A 24,647-nucleotide genomic window follows, 5' to 3' on the forward strand; every position below is an offset into this window, starting at 1 on the left:
CTAAAGGAATGAAATTAAACATTAACATTTCGCCCGGACCAACATTCACACGTACAACGCAACGCGGCTACACTTCTGCTATTACAAACGTAAATCTCCTTAAACACAACGAGTGTTACTTACCGTGTACGCTCTAGGCAAAATTGGATGTGATGCAATTCCAAATCTATCTGAAACGGCAGTTAAAAGTAGAGTTACATCAAGTTTTCTTTTTTAATCAACACAATCATTTACAACCGTTGACCAGAAAGAATCGTCGAAATTCGACGTCCCCCACAAACGCCACGCTCACTCGCTTTTCAGGGCAACAAAAGTACTTCTTTTTAAAAACGATGAGTTGTACTTACCGTGTACGCTCTGGACGGTCCAGTTGCAAGCAGAAAATAAAAATATTTCTCTTGTTAGTCGTATGTTACCATCCGCTGTGTCTTTGTCAACATCGCCGCCATTTTCCTACTTCCTGCTGCGAGCCACGCCCACGGATTTAAATTTGGGCGGAAGCTCTTTCCATTGGCGTCGTTTTCGCGTATAGCAAATCCGATTGGTTGGGAAGGGGGCACGGTTATGCAGCCGAGGGGTCCTGTGATCGGTGGGATGTAAAGTAGGCGTCGACGTCACGTCCGCGTCACGTGACCACGACGTGGCAGACGTCATATAGCAACCGCTGTTTTGTTTAGTAGACTTACAGTTGTTATGCATTGACATAATGGCGCACACACCAAATAGATTTAACTAAATTAAATAATTCTTCTGCCCACTCTCTTTTAAACAAGTTAACTCTCCCCGCGGATTTGAATTCCGGCGAAAGTTACGCCCATCGACGTCACGTATGTCACGTGACCACGACGTGGCACATGTCATATAGCAACCGCTGTTTTATTTAGTAGATTTACAGTTGTTATGCATTGGCATAATGGTGTGCACTCAAAATAGATTTAAATAAATTAAATATTTCTTCTGCCTACTCCCTTTTAAACAAGTTAACTCTGCCCACGTCCATTGACGTCTTGTCTGCGTCACGTGACCACGACGTAGCGACGTCATATAGTAACCGCTGTTTTGACCAGTAGACTTAGTTATTATGCGTTGACATAATGGCGCACTGGTTAGCATGGCCACCTCTTAAGCATGATGATGCGGGTTCGACGCCTGATCAATGTTAGCATGGAGTGAGCTGAAGTGCATGGCGCTGAAGATTTGAATCTTTGAAATGCGCTGAGGTCTGACATATCAGGCAGAATGGTTTGCCATCACGTTCAACAAAAAATAGAAACTTTCCCACTCTGATTAAAACGTCCTGTGTTCATCTACGTATTTTCGTTTTGCTGTGCATCTTTTCCCTGCCATTTCGAGAGCCCAATTGACACTCATAGTTTAAAGAAATGTGTTTGCCCATCCTACTTTGTGGAATTTCACCACATGCGCTTTTGACCAAAATACCAAATTGAACTCAAGTGAAGCCAACACGCACAACCCCCCCCCCCCCCCCCCCACACACACACACACACACAAATGTTGATATGAACATAAAAGAGCCGCATGCGGTTCGGGAGTTGCGGCTTGGCCAAACCTGTACTATACAACTTTATTTGTATAAAATTTTCACAACAGCTGTCACACAAACAAAGCGGGAAAAACCGAAGACGTGCGTGTTCCGCCCACGCTGGATTTATTTGCACCTTTGAAAAGACACCGTATTGCCGCAGATGTGGCAAAGAGTACTTTTGGGCATCTGAGACGGAAGGATGTCCAAAGCATCACGTCACCTGCTCTGGTAGGCATGGTGGTGGGACGTTGAGGTCAACCGCTTTGGGGTTGGCTGAATCTTTGATCGCAGGATGCCACACACTTGAAGACAGAAGCAGAAAAGCATGCAAAATGCAAAATGTACTCACCGGTGACTCCAATTTTTTTCCCCCCTGAAGAAACAGCTGGACGGGTGGCCCCGGCTGGCCAGTGGGACTCTTGTTATTCTGACCCTTTTTAGTGCACGTTTGGGGCAACAACCGTTTTTTGTGGCGCTCTCTTCTGGTTCAAAAGTGCCCTGCATGTGAATTTGCTTTTCCTGCCTTCTGATTGGATGAGCGCCGGTGTGACGCGGTGCCTCTGTCACCGTGGCGGGGGGTATACGTTGGCATCGGAGCGTCTGCCAACGTCTGAGACCGGCTGGCAGTGTATCGGAGGTGTCGAGTGCGGTGCCGCTGGAGCTCACTCACCAGCTGGTGTTAGGGCCACAGAATGAAGGCCAAGGAGAAGAATAGAAAGAGAAACAGAAACTTCTCCTCCAATTGTTTGATTTGTCTCTTCTGAGCTTCGATGAATTCTTTCAGCTCTTTGTTCCTCTAGGACGGACAAATGGAAAGTGGCATTCAAAAGCCAGTAAGCGTGCAAGTAAGTGCCGGGCTGGCTTTGGGCCCTTACCTGTTGCGCGCTGTGCAGCAGATCCATTCTCTCTTGGAGGATGCAAGCGTCGCGCTCCCTCAACTCGCACATCAGGGCTCGCTTCCATTGGTCCACGGCGCTCCTAAGCTCTTCTCTCTGATCCGCCGTCAGCACGTCATTCACGCCAGCGTGGCTGGCTTTTTCGCCGTCCGTGGCGGGGCAGTCCCGCTGCGGTAGCGCCTCGTACAACATGGCCTCCAGCTCCAGGATCCTTTGGGCCGCAATCCTCGTCCATCAGTGGTCCGGCGGGAGATTTGAGGGCGGCTTACCTTATGAGCCTGGTCCATGGAACACTTCCTGAAGTCCAACTCTTCATCCAGGTAGCCCTTCTGCTTGCAGAACATATCCTAGCACAGCTCAAGGTCAGAATTGTTGGGGCACATTGCCGGAGTTCCCCTTGGCTGATGTCGCGTGTCTGTCTACCTTCTCACTTTCAATGTCCAACATCTTCTGTTGAAGTGCTGACTTGGTCACTTTGATGTATTCTAACCACTGAGGAAAGGCTGCTGTCACATAAGCAGAATGCGAGAGCGTGCGTGGACGTGCGCGTTACCTTCTCGGCTAGGGTGAGAAGGGTCCTGGCGTGAATCACGACCACCTGCTCCTCGTTGGTGAGATTCTGCAAGAGCCCAAAGGCACAGCGTCAACAAGCTTCTTTCAGCGCAAAGCCTTCCAAAAGTCACATTTGAGCCGCCGAGTCTCGTGGAGTGCGAACATAAGGAGTTCGACATACACTTACGGCGTTATAGCCCAGGATGTCCAGCTTCTTCATCAGATCACTGATGACGATGTCCGGGGGAAAGGCGCAAGGAGCAATGTAAGGTATTCTGGGACCTCGGGTTAAGGTTAGGGTTGCGAGGGACGCCTTACCTACGCTCACGCCCTCGGCCTCGCAGTAGATCTGCAAAGGGCTGAGGCCGTCTGGGAAACGGACTTGCAGAAACTTCAAGACGGGGGAGCGCCACTCCCTCTCCTGAAAGGCAGAGGCATGCATCCGTCCGTCCGTCCGTCCGTCCGTCCGTCACATCTCTGGCCTCAACACGCTTGTGCGAGTCTTCCCACCTCCAGCTCCAGGATGCGGAACTCAAGCAGTTCGTTTTGGTCTCGGATATCCTGGATGTGCTCTTTCAGACGCGCTTCTTCCGCCTCCATCCGCCTCCATCCGCCTGACCTGAAAGGACAGTCAGACCTCATCTGCGGGGCTTCCCGACAGGTGTGACGCCAAGCGACTCCGCCCAGCGCCTTTCTTTCCGTCACCTTTTCGGCCAACTGCTGATTGCTCTGACGCAGCAGCTGCTTCTCCTCCACCCACTTGACATTCTAGAAGAGACAAACGCGTGGACAGCTTTGGAATGTTGTGTCATTTTCATCCACAAATTCTTTGGTTGACTGGAAAATGACATTTGCTTTTCTCCGCATTTTCCCAGCCACGTTCGGGGGGGGGGTTGGTCCAGTAATGCCAGACGGATGAGTGACTGAAGAATGTAGCTATTTTGTCTGAGAAAAAGGTGTGCTCATTGATGAGCTTACCTGTCCTTGTTGCTTCAGCGCTGACTCCAGATCTGCTACTCTGCTTTGATAGTGACCCATTTCTACCATCAGCTTTTCTCTGGTCTGAAAGGAGGAGGGAGGCTCCTCCTCCTCCTTTCAGACCAGAGAGCACCCGAGGCTGGGTGAGAACGGGGAGGCTGCGACCCGGCCGGGGGTTGCGGGAAGGGGCGCCACCTTGATCTCCTTCTCGGCGTCGTAGTCCCCTTCGCTGGTCTGGGCTAGCAGAGCGTAGGCTCGTTGCAGCGCTTGATATTCTTGCGTCAGCTGGCGGTAGCGAAGCCCCGCCTCTTCATGCACACACCAATGCAACACAGCACTAGTACCAGAATCAGTCAGACCGGCGACAAAGCACCCGCGACGCAAAGACGAGTCCGATTCCAGGCTGAAGAGGAATGTTTGGTGCCAATACGCTGGCAGAAATGGCGGGCTACCTCTTCGGGTTCCGTGTCGGGGGTTCTGTCGGTGTGAAAAGACAAGGACGATCCGTCCGAGTCCACCAACACGTCTTCGTCGTAGCCGTAAAATGTTTCGATGACCTGCGGGCGCGGAAGCAAACATCTCTCTGAACAAACTGAAGCGACACCTCACGATGAATCGACGAGAGGAACGATAGCGAGAAAAAGGCCATTTCATCTTGCGCAACACCAAGCAGCCGCAAACAAACAGACTCACCTTGCAGGACCTCACGCTTTGTTCCTCCTCAGAGATTCTCGACGTCGGTATCGTAGCAGCAAATCTCTCTCCTGTCGACACAAATAATCCGCCTTTGAGATTCTTTGGATGCAAAGGGAACGAACGGCTCCGGCGCAGAAACAAACGCGACTCACAATGACATTTCTGACATGAGCTCCTGTCTCCAGAGCCTGAAAAACACGTCACCGGCGATGATTGGAGGGACGCTCGTCTTCAAGTCAAGTCAAGTCAAGTTTATTTGTATAGCCCTAAATCACAAACAGTCTCAAAGGGCTTCACATAGCCAAAAATTGACAATTATTCTCAAAGCATCCCCTGATCATAAGCTCCCAAAAGGGCAAGGAAAAACTCAAAAAACCCCTGCCAGGGGAAAATGAGAAACCTTGAGAAGGGACCACAGATGGAAGGATCCCCCTTTCAGGATCACCAGGTTATAATGGATGCAGAGAGTGCAAAAGTAATACATAATATGAAAATCAATGAAAAAATGGATGTCGGAGGTGCCCTCGGTTGTCCTGGCCGTGTCTTCAAGGGGGTTGAGCTGCAGTTCCTTCATCTTGAATTGGTCCCCGAGAATCCAGCTAGCCGCGATCAGCTTTTGAGCCACCTAACCCCCTCCCCAGCCGGGGAGGGGGTGGGCAGAGAGAACAAAACAAACTCCGGCCAAATCGGCCATCACAAGTTAGTTAAAGGCCATCTCATAGAAATGTGTCTTTAAACGTGTCTTAAATGTTTCTACTGAGGTAGTAGTTCTAATATCCATTGGTAGGGCATTCCAAAGCTCTGGAGCCCGAATAGAGAATGCTCTAGACCCTGCAGACATTTTCTTGGCCCTAGGTATAACTAAAAGACTAGCGTTTTGCGAACGAAGGTTACGAGACGGAACATAAGGAACGACTAGGTCGACGAGATATGAAGGCGCTAAGCCATGCAGTGATTTATAGGTTAGTAGAAGAACCTTGAAGTCACATCTTAAATGGACCGGGAGCCAATGTAATTTGGCTAATATTGGGGTAATGTGATCAAATTTTCTTGACCGTGAGAGCATCCTCGCAGCGGCATTTTGCACTAACTGTAGACTTTTGATACTGGACTTAGGAAGACCAGAGAATAATACATTACAGTAGTCCAGGCGCGACGTAACGAACGCATGTATAATGGTTTCCGCATCCCCGGTCGAGAGGATAGGACGAATCTTAGCAATATTACGAAGGTGAAAAAACGCAATCCTGGTTATATTCTTAATGTGTTTTTGAAAGGAGAGCGTTTGGTCAAATATTACCCCGAGATTAGTTACCGTATCACTCTGAGTGATAGTCCGGTTATCTATAGTTATAGTGGTTTCCTTAAATAAGTGTTGATAACGAGTAGGACCAATTATCAACATCTCAGTTTTATCTGGGTTAAGACGAAGGAAGTTGAGAGACATCCATTGCTTGATCTCCGCAAGGCACGCCTCGAGATTACAACAGTCCCGTGGATCTGTCATCGATAACGGCATATATAATTGGGTGTCATCCGCGTAGCATTGAAAGCTAATATTATATTTACGTATTATGTCCCCAAGCGGAATCATATAAATATTAAATAAAATCGGTCCGAGTACCGATCCCTGTGGAACACCACACGTAACATTATAAAGCTCAGAGGACGTATTACCATGGACCACTCGGTGCGTCCTGTCTGATAGATAGGAATTGAACCAGCTGAGTGCTGACCCTGAGATACCAACACAACTTTTAAGACGCCCTAATAAAATATCAAAGTCTACAGTGTCAAAGGCAGCACTAAGATCGAGTAGTAACAATACAGACGACGTATTTGAATCCATAGCTATGAGGAGATCATTAGTCACTTTAGCAAGTGCTGTCTCTGTAGAATGATTAGCTCTAAAACCAGACTGAAAGGAGTCATATCGATTATTAGCGACCATGTAATCAATAAGCTGCTGCGCTACTACTTTTTCGAGAAGTTTTGCTATGAATGGGAGGTTTGAAACTGGCCTATAATTACTGAGACAGTCCGGGTCAAGATTTGCTCGCTTAAGTAGTGGTTTAATAATAGCGGTTTTAAAGGCTATTGGCACTATCCCAGAGGAAACAGACAGATTGATTATATTTAAGACGGACGGTCCTAAAATTGGAAATAATTCTTTAAGTAGTTTGGCTGGAAGCGGGTCGAGTAAACATGTTGTTTGTTTAGCCGTACTAACCAATTTTGTAAGCATTTCAAGGGACACGCTTTCAAAATTTGAGAGGGTTATTGCATGATCCCCAGCGCTAGTAACCGGCGGAGCGATTGGCATGGTATTCTTGATCTCGTCCCTAATGGACTCAATCTTTTGAGCAAAAAATTTCATAAACTCGTCAGCTGAGTGGAAGGAGCTATCAGGGGTCGGCTGGCGCAGAGTTAGCTTTGCCACTGTATCAAATAGGTATTTAGGATTGTTTTTATTAAGATTAATGACTTGCGAAAAATAACGAGTTTTTGCTAAAATTAGCGCATCTTTATATTTCAGGAGGCTGTCCTTCCATGCCTGATGGAAAACCTCAAGTTTGGTTAAACGCCATCTGCGCTCATGCTTTCTACATAATTGTTTAAACGTACGTGTTTCATCTGTGAACCACGGAGTTGGCCATCTACGGCGAGTTTTCAGACGTAGCGGTGCCACAGAGTCGATGGCTTTTAATAATGTCGCATTGAATTCATTTGTAAGATTATCGATAGAGCCGCTGTATGCGGGAAACATGGCGGTTGCCGGCGACAGTAACTCAGACAGCGCAGTTGCAGTCATGGAGTTAAGATTACGACTGCTATAATGCCGATTGCTCTCTTGTCTTTGACAAGGAACTAAAATTTCAAATTTTATTAAGAAATGATCAGACAGAACAGTAGTGTATGGCAGTACTGCTATATTTGAGGTTGCTAGTCCCCGGGATAATACCAGATCTAAGGTATTTCCATTCTTATGCGTTGCTGCTTGTACAGCTTGCGTAAAACCACACGTATCGATTAAAGTTTGAAATGCCGAAGTCAGTGGTTCTGACGGTGAATTCATGTGGATGTTGAAATCACCCATGATAACTATATTATCTGCATTTGTCACTAGATCAGCCACAAATTCTGAAAATTCATCCAGGAAGCCAGAGTAAGCCCCGGGTGGGCGGTAAATAACAACAAGATAGAATGACGGTAACGCAGTGGATCGCACAATGAGAACTTCAAATGTTTTAAATACGTGAATTGAGCGAGGCCTAAATCTAAGCTCAGAATTTGAGATGAGGGCGACACCCCCACCCTTTTTTCGAGGACGTGCCACATGCGAGCTCACAAAATTTGGAGGCGAGGCCTCGTTAAGTGGCAGCAATTCATTAGGTTTTAACCAGGTCTCGCAAAGACCAAAAACGTTTAGATTATGTTCCGTGATAAGGTCATTAACGAGAACTGCTTTCGTATGAAGTGATCTAATATTCATAAAACCGAATTTAAGTGTAATCGGTTGATCAGGGTGCGTATCTATCGAAAGATTTTTAAACGGGATGCGAGTAAAATTGTGTTCTCTAGGCCTAATATCACCTCTCAAAAGTTTATTAGGGCGGTGGGATGAAACGACCGTGGGAATTTGATGATGAATATTTGTTACACATGTGAAGTTATCTAAAGCAGGCACCGTTTCATCAGCAAGACCGGTCGGGACGGAGTGATTGGATTTGTCTACTACCCCAGTAGAAAGTGTGTTTGTGTGTATTGCAGCACTATTTAAACTGTCGCGCTCTAGTCTACACGAGGAGCTATGTGTATGCTGAAAGTCTAGCCTAGCGCTAGTTAACTTTAACTTATCAGACTCCAAACCCATCCTCACAGGTGGTCTAATCACCTGTGCCCTGGCCTGCTCTAGAGTGACCTGTCATGAGAGGCTCAAACAGTAATCTATATTCCTAGAAAGAGTGAAGGCGCCTTCACGGTTAGGGTGAAGGCCGTCCTTCCTCAGCAGGTCGGGGCGGCCCCAGAAAGATGACCAGTTATCTATAAAATACAGTCCCTGCTTTTTACAGAACCCAGCCATCCATCGATTAAGGGAGACTAATCTACTAAACCTCTCATCAGTGCCTCTCCCAGGCAGGGGGCCAGAGACAAATACTCGATGCCGACTCATCTTTCTGGCAAGATCACAAGTCCTCGCTATGTTTTTCTTTGTGATCTCTGATTGTCTCATCCTAACATCATTGGAGCCGACATGTATCACTATGTCCGAGTAGCTAGTGTTGTTGGAACTACGCTGTTGACTAGGCCTATTGCGAGTCAGCTCCCTAAGATTAGCTTCTATGTCGGGTGCTCTGCCCCCAGGAATACACATTACCGTGGCTGGATTTTTAAGCGTAATGTTTCGGGTAATGGAGTCGCCTATGACCAAAGTGCGAGGGCCAGTAGACCGAGATGACTTTGGACGGCTATGCGTCTTACCTGGCTCATCGCGATCAGCAAGCCGCTTGGGGCTAATGCTAACCGGGCTAGCGGGCTGACTACAGCCCGCGTCTGTGTCCGCCGCAACTACTGTTATCGCACTATTCTGCTCTAACTGGCGGACACGTCCCTCTAGCAGAGACAACCTCTCTAAGAGAAGGGTGCAGTTGGTGCACGAAGCCGTACATACCTCTTGGTCCGCTGCCATACTTTGCGTCCGAAGAGCGACGATCTGTCAGAACAGCCCGGAAGTGTCGATCAAAGTTCGAGTCTTTTCCAAAAGTGACAACTACAGGGTGTGTCAGGGTTTTCCAGATTATCTTTATCGTATTATTGTGTTGCTTTGACTTTGACTGCGACCTGTAATAAATAATATTATTTATCCCTTATTTATCCCTATCGCTTATCCCTTCCTACACAAAGTTGTAAAACACCCCTTGCTATGTTTTGACTAGAGGTCAAGGGCTTCCTCTATTCAATCCACTCTTACACCCACCCTGTTTCTCTTAATTAAAATGCTCGTGCAGGAGCCGAGAGTCAGACTTCATTCGTACAACGGATGGACTCTCCACCTGCAGGTGTCCAAAAGAACTTACTTGTCTCCCGTGTGGTTCTTGCAAAATAAGTTGGAGCGAGCGCAACTCTAACAGGGTGCATTTTGTCACTAGCTGCCTACGGACAATGACGTCGCGCTCGCGGCTCATGGTTGACGGGCTGAGCAGCCGGGCAAGTCCGTCGTTTTCAGCGCACAGCGAGTGGCAAAGGCGCTGACAAAACGGGAGCTTTGAGCTGCTGAAAACGGCAAAACAAGTCTAAAGCGTGTTCAAACGCGTGCGCACAATGCTCCTGCTTGAAAGGTCGGAATTTAAGGGGCCAATTTTTTGGATGGCGGCCGCCGGCCAAGCTTTGGACGGAAAAGGTTTCCTGGCGACAGCGAGCGAGCGCGGCGCTGCCGTACGTGCACCGAGTCGCCTGCCTGAAGACCTTGGACAAGTCGTCGATGATGTGCCGCTGCTCCACAACTTGAAGGAACTCCATTTCACCGTCCTGCTGGCCGCAACCGCGGTCCAGGTCATTGAGCGAACTAGGCCTTCTCTGTGGAACACAAATGCAGTGGACTCTGTTGGCACGCCGCCGTTGTCCGCGTCGACTTACCAAGCTTGCCATCTCCTCGTTCTCCTGGGTGACAAAGCGCACTTTGTTTTCAAGGCGACACAGCACCAGCGAGAGTTCTTCATTCTTCCTGCTCAGGCGTTTGTTTTTGTACAGGAGTGGCAGAAACTGGCTTTCTGTTTCTCTCAGTCGCTTTAGCTGCAAGCATGAAGTGCGGGATGTGAAAGACGCACAACACGCGGGCCAGAACGTATCCATTCCTTTTGCATCGGTTTGAACGGAATCGTGGCTTTGGCTCCCAATAAAAGACATCTACCAGGCAACCGACTCGCCGCGCCGCTCAACTAATAAGCAAGCGCAATGGGTGCCTCGCTGGATGGCGCGCATCAAACGTAGCGCAAACCTTCAAGCGTGCCGTCAATAAATTACCAGTTCATTGCGCTCTTCAGAAAGCAGGGCGTTTCGATCCTCCAGTTTCCTGATGACTGCGCTGAGCTCAGCGATTTTCAGATGAAACCGTCGCGTGTCCCGATCCTCCTGAGACTGAAAACGCCCCGCAACACACACACACAAGCACTCGTTCAAAGTTCAAAACTGTTTTTGTGCTACCTTCCTCCAGCAACGAACTAAGTCATGCGTACTGCAAGTGTGTGATGAGGTGGCTTACGCAATGAAGAGGATTGCTAGTAGCGGCGTTGACCCCACTTCCAGGGTAGTTTAGGCCCGCCCTTTGGGAATCCCTCAGGGCAGCGATCTGCTGCTCGGCAGCCTGAGTCTGCAGCTGAAGGCGGTGGACGTGGCCGGCCCCAGGGCTTCATCCAAAACACTAACCGCTCTGTCTTTCAGCTTGATCTCATCCGTCTGGATGTACAAACGGGGAGCGCTCAGGCAGGCGGGCAAACTCATTTGCCAGAATTGTGACAAAAACAAAGAGAGCAACCGGCCAATTTTTTTCTTGAATCGACTAGAACACCTTTGCTGTGACAAAAGCGAAGCGAGCAACCGGACATTTTCTTCTTGTGAAATAGAATAGAATAGAATGCCTTAGGTGTCATTGCACTGCAGGTATACAACGAAATTGGGAACATAGCCACGCACCGCGCATCTGATCAGTCCTACCAGTCGGCGGATCTCCCTCTCGCAGTCTCTCTTGGTTCGGCTCAGCTCCTCCCGATGCTGGTGATGAACCGATCGGAGCTCGGCCGCTCGGGACTGCCAGGCCTGCTGGGCCGCTGACAGGGCTTCTTCCGCGCTCCTGGTGGAGGCGACACCGCTCGGTCTCCCGACACCGCCGCGTCTCCTCCACCTCCGCCAGCAAAGCGCCCCCCCTCCTCACCTGAGCAGACATTGCGCCACACCGGGCCGTTGAGACCGCAACGGAGCGCCGCGACGCTTACTGGGGACAAGCTACACAATACGGTAGCGGCCGCATCGAAGCCCGACGTGGCGTGTGGATAGTCAGACACGGATAGAGCGGATCACCTTGTCCATGGAGCCGTCCCTCAGGCTGAGGACCAAGGCATTCAGTCGCTGGATCTCTCCATCTTTGATTTTGATCACTCTCATCAGCTCCATTTCATGCTGCCGCAGTAATGTCTCCCTGGTAATGGCTAACTCTTTCTGCTTCTCCTCATGGAGTTTGCTTTTGAGTTCCGTCATGGCGGCGGTGGCACGGTGGTGCTCCGCCCGCAGGTCCTGACTTCTCTCTCTCTCCAGACAGCTGACCTGACATGACTTAGACTTAGACTTAGACAAACTTTATTGTCATCTTGTAGCACATGGTGCATACAAAACGAAATTCCGTTGCATACGTCTTACAACAAAGTAGTGATATTGCAGTTGAATAGAAGTAACATATCCTATGAAAATATATATATATACATATACTATATATATATATATATATATTAAAAATAAGTATAAAGTGCAGCAGTGATAATTATGCAATAGTGCAAGTAGGCAAAACAGTATTCAAGAGTGTGCAGAGGAATGCTAAACCATGTATTAAACTTCTATTTAAAGGGTTTATACAAGTTCAGTAAAGTTGGTAGTGCGAGATAGTGCAAGATAGAGGTCCGTAGTGTCATAAAGTTCTGTGAATGTGTGATGCAGAGTTCAGTTTAGAGCTCAACAGTTCTAGTGTTCAACAGTCTGATGACAGCAGGGAAAAAGCTGTTGCAGAACCTGGTGGACCTGCAGCGGATGCTGCAAACCTCTTCCCAGAGGGCAGCAGGGAGAACAGTCCATGGTGGGGGTGTGATGGGTCATTGATGATGTTACGGGCACGGGACATGCAGCGCTGAGATGAAATGTCCTGAATGGAGGGAAGAGGAGCCCCTATGATCCTCTCTGCTGTCCTCACCACTCTCCTCACGTTCTTCCAATCGGAGGCGGTGCAGCCTCCACACCACACAGAGAGACAGCTTGTCAGAATGCTCTCTATGGTGCTCCTGTAGAACGTCCTCATGATGGGTGGGGGCAGGTGGGCTCTCCTCATCCTCCGCAGGAAGTACAAGCGCTTCTGTGCCCTCTTGACCAGTGCCGTAGTGTTCATAGTCCAGGTGAGGTCTTCTGTGATGTGGACCCCCAGGAATTTGGTGGTGCTGACCACCTCCACAGCTGAGCTGTTGATGATCAGTGGAGCGTGGTGAGGCTGTTTTTTCCTGAAGTCGACGATGATCTCCTTCATCTTCTCCTCATTCAGGATCAGGCTGTTTTCTCTGCACCAGCCGCTCCACCTCCTCTCTGTAGTCCAGGTCGTTGTTGTCTCTGATGAGCCCCACCACCGTTGTGTCGTCTGCTGACTTCACGATGTGATTGGTGGTGAACCTGAGGACGCAGTCGTGTGTCATCAGGGTGCACAGCAGGGGGCTCAGGACGCAGCCCTGAAGGGAGCCTGTGCTGAGGGTGATGACATCAGAGGTGTTCTGTCCGACCCGGACTGACTGAGGTCTGTTGGTGAGGAAGTCTAGCAGCCAGTTGCGAAGGGGGGTGTTGAAGCCCAGGTGTTCCAATTTTCCTACCAGATGCTGTGGGATGATGGTGTTAAACGCTGAGCTGAAGTCCAGGAACAGCCTCCGCACATGGGTGTTCTTCTCCTCCAGGTGAGCCAGGCTCAGGTGAAGAACGGAGGAGATGGCGTCCTGAGTGGAGCGGTTTTGCCGGTCGGCAAACTGGAACGGGTCAAATAATAGGGGGAGTCTGGAAACGATGTGACCTTTAAGCAGCCTTTCGAAGCACTTCATCATAACCGGAGTCAGTGCAACAGGCCGGTAATCATTAAATGAGGTGATTTGAGGTTTCTTCGGCACCGGAATGATGGAGGCAGTCTTAAAGCACGCCGGCACTGTGGCTTGGCCCAGCGAGGTGTTAAAAATGTCTGTGATGACCCCAGCCAGATGACTTGCACATTCCCTGAACACACGCCCAGGAATGTTGTCGGGGCCAGGGGCCTTACAGGGGTTGACTCTCCTCAGGGTTTTCAACACATCGGCGGAGTCAAGGCAGAGTACCTCCTCTTCCTGATGGGGGACAGTTTTAACTGCTGGAGTGCCGTTTAGTGCCTCGAACCTCCCAAAGAAGTTATTTAGACCATTTAGAAAGTCAGCATCAACTACACCCACCCAGAGTTGTAGTCTGTAATCGCCCGTATGCCTTGCCACATACTCCTGATGTTTTTGACGTCGTGGAAACGATCCTGAAATTTTCGACTGCGGTCTCGCTTCGCTATCCTGATGGCACGGTTCAAGTTGGCTCTCGCTGTCCTCAGTGTCTCCTTGTCGCCAGACTTGAAGGCAGAGTTCCGCGCTCGTAGCGTTTGACGTACCTCCTCAGTCATCCAGGGTCGTTGGTTGCCCCGGGTGATGATATTCTTAGTGGTGCTGACGTCCTCGGTGCATTTGTTGATGTAGGCTGACACAGTCATGGCACACGCATGTCTAATCTACATCGGGAAAACTGGGAGGGAGGGAGGCAGACAGGGAGGCAGGCAGGGAGGCAGGCAGGGAGGCAGGCAGTGTCTGTCTGTTGAGGTTTTCACCTTGTTCTTCTCCTGCTGAAGTTCTAACTGGACGTCCATCAGTTTGGTTCTCAGCTCGTCATTGGCGGCCTGAAGGGCGTCCGTTCGCTCCGCCTTGGCCCGCCCTGCCGGAGCTCGTTTGGACATCTCTTACTCGAGTCTCGCCCGGTCGTCAGTCAGAGATCACAACATTTGTGCCTGGAGAGCACAAACGCAGCGCTGTTTTCCACTGGCTTCGAACTCAACTTCAATCGGTACCGTAACTTACAACATCATAAACATAGAACTAGCTTGACTTATTCATTGAATAAATGCATTTGGTTCTTCAAAACTGCATCACGCAACATAGCGTGACCGAGACGGCCGTTATCCACCTGCGTGAAGTTATTTGGTGAAATGAATGAGATGTTTAAGACACCATCGTTCTGTCTCTATGTAGATGAAGGGAAATAATCGATTGCTGAAGGTCCAAAGGTGTTGTGATAAACAAATAAACATATTAGTGATTAGTGACATATTTGTGATAAACATATTAGGCAGGATAATCACATATGTTAACGTGACTGCCCACACTGTATTTATTTATGGTTATTTGTTAAATCGAGTACTGTTAGACATGAAATAGGAAGTGTTTAACATAAATGGAAGACGAAAGGGGTACTCACCATTGTAGCTCCTGCTGGTCAATGATACGAGCCTCTTCTTGCAGTGGAAAACATACAGCCAACAAACACCGTGGAACCTAAAGGAATGAAATTAAACATTAACATTTCGCCTCGACCAATTTTCACACGTACAACGCAACGCGGCTACACTTCTGCTATTACAAACGTAAATCTCCTTAAACACAATGAGTGTTACTTACTGTGTACGCTCTAGACGGTCCAGTTGCAAGCAGAAAATAAAGATATTTCTGTTGATAATCGTCGCTGCTCAGTGGCTCACGGCCATCGCGCCAACAGATTTGAATCGGAGGTTCGGGCAATTACGTCATATCCGCGGCACATGACTGCGACGTAATACCCGCTTATCTGAAACGGCAGTTAAAAGTAGAGTTACATCAAGTTTTCTTGGAACCTAAACGAATGAAAGAAAACTATCATTTGGCCACAACCAACATTCACAGATACAACACAACGTGCGGGGTTGAGGTTAAAGATTGAGTGAAGGGCCCTCGTTTTAAACTACTGTTTTGAAAAGGAGTGGGAACAAGTAAGACGTATTTAATTTATTTAATGGGAAGTAGTAAGACTTATTAAATTTATTTAATCTACTTTTCTTCCCAGGCAAAAAGGAAAGAAGTCGTTTAAATTATGATTTTGTTTAAATACTAGGCATAGACACAAAATCTACGGCACAAAATGGGCAGACTTTACTTGTTTGAAGAGGACTGGTTACAAGACAGACTTTTCTGATTTATTTAATGGGAAGAGGACTTATTTAGTTTATTTAATCTATTTTTGTTCCCTGGCAAAATTGGATTTGCTGAAATTGTATTTTGCCAAATCTCGATTTGAGACCTGATAGGAAGTATTAAACGCTTAGTTAAATCAATACAAGTTGGTAATAAGAGCGAGTAATGTTGGTTGAACCGATGAATGAAGGTTGAAAGCAATTTAAATTATGACTTTGTATAAATACTAGATATTAACAGAACATCTACTGCGCAAAATGGGCAGAGTTTACTTGTTTGAGAAGGAGTGGCTTATTCAAAACTAAGATTTATGTAATCTGTTTGTTCCCAGGCAAAATTGGATGTGATGCAATTCCAAATTTCACCACATGATGGTGCCCAATTTTGACTTCATAGGACATATTAAACACTTAGCTTGTTATTATGTTCAAGGTAATCAGATTTGTTTATCATTCTAATGGCCTCTTCAAAACTATTCTGGATTACTACTTTGGATCTATTCTACATTACTTGGCAACAACATACTCTGTAACAGATTAGGCAGTATAATCACATATGTTAACTTGAGAGTGCCCACACTCAATCTACTTATCGTGATGTGTTAAATCAATTACTGTTAGACATTATTTGTCTGATAATCTACCAAATCTTTGAATTGAAGAATTTGTGATTTAATTAATAGCTTGTTCAGGGTAATCAGACTTGTATATAATTCTAATGGCCTTCTTTTGAAAACTATTCTGAATTACAACTTTGGATCTTATATTACTTTGCAACAATCTACTCGGTGACAGATTAGGCAGTATAATCACATATGTTAACTTCAGTGCCCACACTGTATTTATTTATGGTTATTTGTTAAATCAAGTACTGTTAGACATGAAATAGGAAGTGTTTAACATAAATGTTATGGCTACTCACCATTGTAGCTCGCTCCTGGTCAATGATATGAGCCTCTTCTTGCAGTGGAAAACTTGCAGCCAACAAACACCGTGGAACCTAAAGGAATGAAATTAAACATTAACATTTCGCCCGGACCAACATTCACACGTACAACGCAACGCGGCTACACTTCTGCTATTACAAACGTAAATCTCCTTAAACACAACGAGTGTTACTTACCGTGTACGCTCTAGGCAAAATTGGATGTGATGCAATTCCAAATCTATCTGAAACGGCAGTTAAAAGTAGAGTTACATCAAGTTTTCTTTTTTAATCAACACAATCATTTACAACCGTTGACCAGAAAGAATCGTCGAAATTCGACGTCCCCCACAAACGCCACGCTCACTCGCTTTTCAGGGCAACAAAAGTACTTCTTTTTAAAAACGATGAGTTGTACTTACCGTGTACGCTCTGGACGGTCCAGTTGCAAGCAGAAAATAAAAATATTTCTCTTGTTAGTCGTATGTTACCATCCGCTGTGTCTTTGTCAACATCGCCGCCATTTTCCTACTTCCTGCTGCGAGCCACGCCCACGGATTTAAATTTGGGCGGAAGCTCTTTCCATTGGCGTCGTTTTCGCGTATAGCAAATCCGATTGGTTGGGAAGGGGGCACGGTTATGCAGCCGAGGGGTCCTGTGATCGGTGGGATGTAAAGTAGGCGTCGACGTCACGTCCGCGTCACGTGACCACGACGTGGCAGACGTCATATAGCAACCGCTGTTTTGTTTAGTAGACTTACAGTTGTTATGCATTGACATAAGGGCGCACACACCAAATAGATTTAAATAAATTAAATAATTCTTCTGCCCACTCTCTTTTAAACAAGTTAACTCTCCCCGCGGATTTGAATTCCGGCGAAAGTTACGCCCATCGACGTCACGTATGTCACGTGACCACGACGTGGCAGATGTCATATAGCAACCGCTGTTTTGTTTAGTAGATTTACAGTTGTTATGCATTGGCATAATGGTGTGCACTCAAAATAGATTTAAATAAATTAAATATTTCTTCTGCCTACTCCCTTTTAAACAAGTTAACTCTGCCCACGTCCATTGACGTCTTGTCTGCGTCACGTGACCACGACGTAGCGACGTCATATAGTAACCGCTGTTTTGACCAGTAGACTTAGTTATTATGCGTCGACATAATGGCGCACTGGTTAGCATGGCCACCTCTTAAGCATGATGATGCGGGTTCGACGCCTGATCAATGTTAGCATGGAGTGAGCTGAAGTGCATGGCGCTGAAGATTTGAATCTTTGAAATGCGCTGAGGTCTGACATATCAGGCAGAATGGTTTGCCATCACGTTCAACAAAAAATAGAAACTTTCCCACTCTGATTAAAACGTCCTGTGTTCATCTACGTATTTTCGTTTTGCTGTGCATCTTTTCCCTGCCATTTCGAGAGCCCAATTGACACTCATAGTTTAAAGAAATGTGTTTGCCCATCCTACTTTGTGGAATTTCACCACATGCGCTTTTGACCAAAATACCAAATTGAACTCAAGTGAAGCCAACACGCACAACCCCCCCCCCCCCCCCCCCCCCCCCCCCCCACACACACACAAATGTTGATATGAACATAAAAGAGCCGCATGCGGTTCGGGAGTTGCGGCTTGGCCAAACCTGTACTATACAACTTTATTTGTATAAAATTTTCACAACAGCTGTCACACAAACAAAGCGGGAAAAACCGAAGACGTGCGTGTTCCGCCCACGCTGGATTTATTTGCACCTTTGAAAAGACACCGTATTGCCGCAGATGTGGCAAAGAGTACTTTTGGGCATCTGAGACGGAAGGATGTCCAAAGCATCACGTCACCTGCTCTGGTAGGCATGGTGGTGGGACGTTGAGGTCAACCGCTTTGGGGTTGGCTGAATCTTTGATCGCAGGATGCCACACACTTGAAGACAGAAGCAGAAAAGCAGAGCTAAATGCAAAATGTACTCACCGGTGACTCCAATTTTTTTCCCCCCTGAAGAAACAGCTGGACGGGTGGCCCCGGCTGGCCAGTGGGACTCTTGTTATTCTGACCCTTTTTAGTGCGCGTTTGGGGCAACAACCGTTTTTTGTGGCGCTCTCTTCTGGTTCAAAAGTGCCCTGCATGTGAATTTGCTTTTCCTGCCTTCTGATTGGATGAGCGCCGGTGTGACGCGGTGCCTCTGTCACCGTGGCGGGGGGTATACGTTGGCATCGGAGCGTCTGCCAACGTCTGAGACCGGCTGGCAGTGTATCGGAGGTGTCGAGTGCGGTGCCGCTGGAGCTCACTCACCAGCTGGTGTTAGGGCCACAGAATGAAGGCCAAGGAGAAGAATAGAAAGAGAAACAGAAACTTCTCCTCCAATTGTTTGATTTGTCTCTTCTGAGCTTCGATGAATTCTTTCAGCTCTTTGTTCCTCTAGGACGGACAAATGGAAAGTGGCATTCAAAAGCCAGTAAGCGTGCAAGTAAGTGCCGGGCTGGCTTTGGGCCCTTACCTGTTGCGCGCTGTGCAGCAGATCCATTCTCTCTTGGAGGATGCAAGCGTCGCGCTCCCTCAACTCGCACATCAGGGCTCGCTTCCATTGGTCCACGGCGCTCCTAAGCTCTTCTCTCTGATCCGCCGTCAGCACGTCATTCACGCCAGCGTGGCTGGCTTTTTCGCCGTCCGTGGCGGGGCAGTCCCGCTGCGGTAGCGCCTCGTACAACATGGCCTCCAGCTCCAGGATCCTCTGGGCCGCAATCCTCGTCCATCAGTGGTCCGGCGGGAGATTTGAGGGCGGCTTACCTTATGAGCCTGGTCCATGGAACACTTCCTGAAGTCCAACTCTTCATCCAGGTAGCCCTTCTGCTTGCAGAACATATCCTAGCACAGCTCAAGGTCAGAATTGTTGGGGCACATTGCCGGAGTTCCCCTTGGCTGATGTCGCGTGTCTGTCTACCTTCTCACTTTCAATGTCCAACATCTTCTGTTGAAGTGCTGACTTGGTCACTTTGATGTATTCTAACCACTGAGGAAAGGCTGCTGTCACATAAGCAGAATGCGAGAGCGTGCGTGGACGTGCGCGTTACCTTCTCGGCTAGGGTGAGAAGGGTCCTGGCGTGAATCACGACCACCTGCTCCTCGTTGGTGAGATTCTGCAAGAGCCCAAAGGCACAGCGTCAACAAGCTTCTTTCAGCGCAAAGCCTTCCAAAAGTCACATTTGAGCCGCCGAGTCTCGTGGAGTGCGAACATAAGGAGTTCGACATACACTTACGGCGTTATAGCCCAGGATGTCCAGCTTCTTCATCAGATCACTGATGACGATGTCCGGGGGAAAGGCGCAAGGAGCAATGTAAGGTATTCTGGGACCTCGGGTTAAGGTTAGGGTTGCGAGGGACGCCTTACCTACGCTCACGCCCTCGGCCTCGCAGTAGATCTGCAAAGGGCTGAGGCCGTCTGGGAAACGGACTTGCAGAAACTTCAAGACGGGGGAGCGCCACTCCCTCTCCTGAAAGGCAGAGGCATGCATCCGTCCGTCCGTCCGTCCGTCCGTCACATCTCTGGCCTCAACACGCTTGTGCGAGTCTTCCCACCTCCAGCTCCAGGATGCGGAACTCAAGCAGTTCGTTTTGGTCTCGGATATCCTGGATGTGCTCTTTCAGACGCGCTTCTTCCGCCTCCATCCGCCTGACCTGAAAGGACAGTCAGACCTCATCTGCGGGGCTTCCCGACAGGTGTGACGCCAAGCGACTCCGCCCAGCGCCTTTCTTTCCGTCACCTTTTCGGCCAACTGCTGATTGCTCTGACGCAGCAGCTGCTTCTCCTCCACCCACTTGACATTCTAGAAGAGACAAACGCGTGGACAGCTTTGGAATGTTGTGTCATTTTCATCCACAAATTCTTTGGTTGACTGGAAAATGACATTTGCTTTTCTCCGCATTTTCCCAGCCACGTTCGGGGGGGGGGTTGGTCCAGTAATGCCAGACGGATGAGTGACTGAAGAATGTAGCTATTTTGTCTGAGAAAAAGGTGTGCTCATTGATGAGCTTACCTGTCCTTGTTGCTTCAGCGCTGACTCCAGATCTGCTACTCTGCTTTGATAGTGACCCATTTCTACCATCAGCTTTTCTCTGGTCTGAAAGGAGGAGGGAGGCTCCTCCTCCTCCTTTCAGACCAGAGAGCACCCGAGGCTGGGTGAGAACGGGGAGGCTGCGACCCGGCCGGGGGTTGCGGGAAGGGGCGCCACCTTGATCTCCTTCTCGGCGTCGTAGTCCCCTTCGCTGGTCTGGGCTAGCAGAGCGTAGGCTCGTTGCAGCGCTTGATATTCTTGCGTCAGCTGGCGGTAGCGAAGCCCCGCCTCTTCATGCACACACCAATGCAACACAGCACTAGTACCAGAATCAGTCAGACCGGCGACAAAGCACCCGCGACGCAAAGACGAGTCCGATTCCAGGCTGAAGAGGAATGTTTGGTGCCAATACGCTGGCAGAAATGGCGGGCTACCTCTTCGGGTTCCGTGTCGGGGGTTCTGTCGGTGTGAAAAGACAAGGACGATCCGTCCGAGTCCACCAACACGTCTTCGTCGTAGCCGTAAAATGTTTCGATGACCTGCGGGCGCGGAAGCAAACATCTCTCTGAACAAACTGAAGCGACACCTCACGATGAATCGACGAGAGGAACGATAGCGAGAAAAAGGCCATTTCATCTTGCGCAACACCAAGCAGCCGCAAACAAACAGACTCACCTTGCAGGACCTCACGCTTTGTTCCTCCTCAGAGATTCTCGACGTCGGTATCGTAGCAGCAAATCTCTCTCCTGTCGACACAAATAATCCGCCTTTGAGATTCTTTGGATGCAAAGGGAACGAACGGCTCCGGCGCAGAAACAAACGCGACTCACAATGACATTTCTGACATGAGCTCCTGTCTCCAGAGCCTGAAAAACACGTCACCGGCGATGATTGGAGGGACGCTCGTCTTCAAGTCAAGTCAAGTCAAGTTTATTTGTATAGCCCTAAATCACAAACAGTCTCAAAGGGCTTCACATAGCCAAAAATTGACAATTATTCTCAAAGCATCCCCTGATCATAAGCTCCCAAAAGGGCAAGGAAAAACTCAAAAAACCCCTGCCAGGGGAAAATGAGAAACCTTGAGAAGGGACCACAGATGGAAGGATCCCCCTTTCAGGATCACCAGGTTATAATGGATGCAGAGAGTGCAAAAGTAATACATAATATGAAAATCAATGAAAAAATGGATGTCGGAGGTGCCCTCGGTTGTCCTGGCCGTGTCTTCAAGGGGGTTGAGCTGCAGTTCCTTCATCTTGAATTGGTCCCCGAGAATCCAGCTAGCCGCGATCAGCTTTTGAGCCACCTAACCCCCTCCCCAGCCGGGGAGGGGGTGGGCAGAGAGAACAAAACAAACTCCGGCCAAATCGGCCATCACAAGTTAGTTAAAGGCCATCTCATAGAAATGTGTCTTTAAACGTGTCTTAAATGTTTCTACTGAGGTAGTAGTTCTAATATCCATTGGTAGGGCATTCCAAAGCTCTGGAGCCCGAATAGAGAATGCTCTAGACCCTGCAGACATTTTCTTGGCCCTAGGTATAACTAAAAGACTAGCGTTTTGCGAACGAAGGTTACGAGACGGAACATAAGGAACGACTAGGTCGACGAGATATGAAGGCGCTAAGCCATGCAGTGATTTATAGGTTAGTAGAAGAACCTTGAAGTCACATCTTAAATGGACCGGGAGCCAATGTAATTTGGCTAATATTGGGGTAATGTGATCAAATTTTCTTGACCGTGAGAGCATCCTCGCAGCGGCATTTTGCACTAACTGTAGACTTTTGATACTGGACTTAGGAAGACCAGAGAATAATACATTACAGTAGTCCAGGCGCGACGTAACGAACGCATGTATAATGGTTTCCGCATCCCCGGTCGAGAGGATAGGACGAATCTTAGCAATATTACGAAGGTGAAAAAACGCAATCCTGGTTATATTCTTAATGTGTTTTTGAAAGGAGAGCGTTTGGTCAAATATTACCCCGAGATTAGTTACCGTATCACTCTGAGTGATAGTCCGGTTATCTATAGTTATAGTGGTTTCCTTAAATAAGTGTTGATAACGAGTAGGACCAATTATCAACATCTCAGTTTTATCTGGGTTAAGACGAAGGAAGTTGAGAGACATCCATTGCTTGATCTCCGCAAGGCACGCCTCGAGATTACAACAGTCCCGTGGATCTGTCATCGATAACGGCATATATAATTGGGTGTCATCCGCGTAGCATTGAAAGCTAATATTATATTTACGTATTATGTCCCCAAGCGGAATCATATAAATATTAAATAAAATCGGTCCGAGTACCGATCCCTGTGGAACACCACACGTAACATTATAAAGCTCAGAGGACGTATTACCATGGACCACTCGGTGCGTCCTGTCTGATAGATAGGAATTGAACCAGCTGAGTGCTGACCCTGAGATACCAACACAACTTTTAAGACGCCCTAATAAAATATCAAAGTCTACAGTGTCAAAGGCAGCACTAAGATCGAGTAGTAACAATACAGACGACGTATTTGAATCCATAGCTATGAGGAGATCATTAGTCACTTTAGCAAGTGCTGTCTCTGTAGAATGATTAGCTCTAAAACCAGACTGAAAGGAGTCATATCGATTATTAGCGACCATGTAATCAATAAGCTGCTGCGCTACTACTTTTTCGAGAAGTTTTGCTATGAATGGGAGGTTTGAAACTGGCCTATAATTACTGAGACAGTCCGGGTCAAGATTTGCTCGCTTAAGTAGTGGTTTAATAATAGCGGTTTTAAAGGCTATTGGCACTATCCCAGAGGAAACAGACAGATTGATTATATTTAAGACGGACGGTCCTAAAATTGGAAATAATTCTTTAAGTAGTTTGGCTGGAAGCGGGTCGAGTAAACATGTTGTTTGTTTAGCCGTACTAACCAATTTTGTAAGCATTTCAAGGGACACGCTTTCAAAATTTGAGAGGGTTATTGCATGATCCCCAGCGCTAGTAACCGGCGGAGCGATTGGCATGGTATTCTTGATCTCGTCCCTAATGGACTCAATCTTTTGAGCAAAAAATTTCATAAACTCGTCAGCTGAGTGGAAGGAGCTATCAGGGGTCGGCTGGCGCAGAGTTAGCTTTGCCACTGTATCAAATAGGTATTTAGGATTGTTTTTATTAAGATTAATGACTTGCGAAAAATAACGAGTTTTTGCTAAAATTAGCGCATCTTTATATTTCAGGAGGCTGTCCTTCCATGCCTGATGGAAAACCTCAAGTTTGGTTAAACGCCATCTGCGCTCATGCTTTCTACATAATTGTTTAAACGTACGTGTTTCATCTGTGAACCACGGAGTTGGCCATCTACGGCGAGTTTTCAGACGTAGCGGTGCCACAGAGTCGATGGCTTTTAATAATGTCGCATTGAATTCATTTGTAAGATTATCGATAGAGCCGCTGTATGCGGGAAACATGGCGGTTGCCGGCGACAGTAACTCAGACAGCGCAGTTGCAGTCATGGAGTTAAGATTACGACTGCTATAATGCCGATTGCTCTCTTGTCTTTGACAAGGAACTAAAATTTCAAATTTTATTAAGAAATGATCAGACAGAACAGTAGTGTATGGCAGTACTGCTATATTTGAGGTTGCTAGTCCCCGGGATAATACCAGATCTAAGGTATTTCCATTCTTATGCGTTGCTGCTTGTACAGCTTGCGTAAAACCACACGTATCGATTAAAGTTTGAAATGCCGAAGTCAGTGGTTCTGACGGTGAATTCATGTGGATGTTGAAATCACCCATGATAACTATATTATCTGCATTTGTCACTAGATCAGCCACAAATTCTGAAAATTCATCCAGGAAGCCAGAGTAAGCCCCGGGTGGGCGGTAAATAACAACAAGATAGAATGACGGTAACGCAGTGGATCGCACAATGAGAACTTCAAATGTTTTAAATACGTGAATTGAGCGAGGCCTAAATCTAAGCTCAGAATTTGA

General features: G+C 47.7%; 2 protein-coding genes and 1 long non-coding RNA gene across 11 annotated transcripts; all 3 read right to left on the reverse strand.

Moving 5' to 3' along the window:
* Positions 1-1,646: 1,646 nt before the first annotated feature.
* On the reverse strand, positions 1,647-9,445 carry LOC148377510 (janus kinase and microtubule-interacting protein 3-like). 9 transcript variants are annotated; one of them, XM_088368212.1, is made up of 14 exons: positions 4,821-9,445; positions 4,666-4,736; positions 4,425-4,529; positions 4,168-4,280; positions 3,973-4,086; positions 3,700-3,762; positions 3,505-3,613; positions 3,176-3,415; positions 2,996-3,061; positions 2,866-2,934; positions 2,712-2,789; positions 2,422-2,653; positions 2,217-2,342; positions 1,647-1,848 (listed from the first exon to the last, which is right to left on the reverse strand). In XM_088368212.1, exons 6-12 carry the CDS (start codon positions 3,759-3,761, stop codon positions 2,558-2,560), a joined length of 720 nt encoding a protein of 239 aa, XP_088224338.1. In that variant the 5' UTR covers position 3,762; positions 3,973-4,086; positions 4,168-4,280; positions 4,425-4,529; positions 4,666-4,736; positions 4,821-9,445; the 3' UTR covers positions 1,647-1,848; positions 2,217-2,342; positions 2,422-2,557. The 9 variants fall into 9 exon arrangements, with proteins under 9 accessions (XP_088224338.1, XP_088224339.1, XP_088224344.1 ...); XM_088368213.1 differs by having other exon boundaries at positions 1,647-2,342; positions 3,973-4,012; XM_088368218.1 differs by having other exon boundaries at positions 1,647-2,342; positions 3,505-3,598; positions 3,973-4,015.
* Positions 9,446-10,689: 1,244 nt separating this feature from the next.
* Positions 10,690-11,830, reverse strand: LOC148377511 (uncharacterized). The gene is made up of 4 exons (XR_015856659.1): positions 11,746-11,830; positions 11,383-11,599; positions 10,931-11,124; positions 10,690-10,806 (listed from the first exon to the last, which is right to left on the reverse strand). It is a non-coding gene; the product is annotated as an uncharacterized LOC148377511 (long non-coding RNA).
* Positions 11,831-18,400: 6,570 nt separating this feature from the next.
* LOC148377512 (janus kinase and microtubule-interacting protein 3-like) lies at positions 18,401-24,164 on the reverse strand. The gene is made up of 14 exons (XM_088368209.1): positions 24,159-24,164; positions 21,350-21,451; positions 21,109-21,213; positions 20,852-20,962; positions 20,657-20,770; positions 20,384-20,446; positions 20,199-20,297; positions 19,880-20,113; positions 19,694-19,759; positions 19,564-19,632; positions 19,410-19,487; positions 19,120-19,351; positions 18,915-19,040; positions 18,401-18,545 (listed from the first exon to the last, which is right to left on the reverse strand). Exons 1-12 carry the CDS (start codon positions 24,162-24,164, stop codon positions 19,256-19,258), a joined length of 1,143 nt encoding a protein of 380 aa, XP_088224335.1. The 3' UTR covers positions 18,401-18,545; positions 18,915-19,040; positions 19,120-19,255.
* Between the last annotated feature and the right edge of the window lie 483 nt (positions 24,165-24,647).

The sequence above is a fragment of the Syngnathus floridae genome, unplaced genomic scaffold (genome assembly GCF_059516105.1).
Source record: "Syngnathus floridae isolate MCC-2025c unplaced genomic scaffold, RoL_Sflo_1.0 HiC_scaffold_142, whole genome shotgun sequence".
Lineage (NCBI taxonomy): Eukaryota > Metazoa > Chordata > Actinopteri > Syngnathiformes > Syngnathidae > Syngnathus > Syngnathus floridae.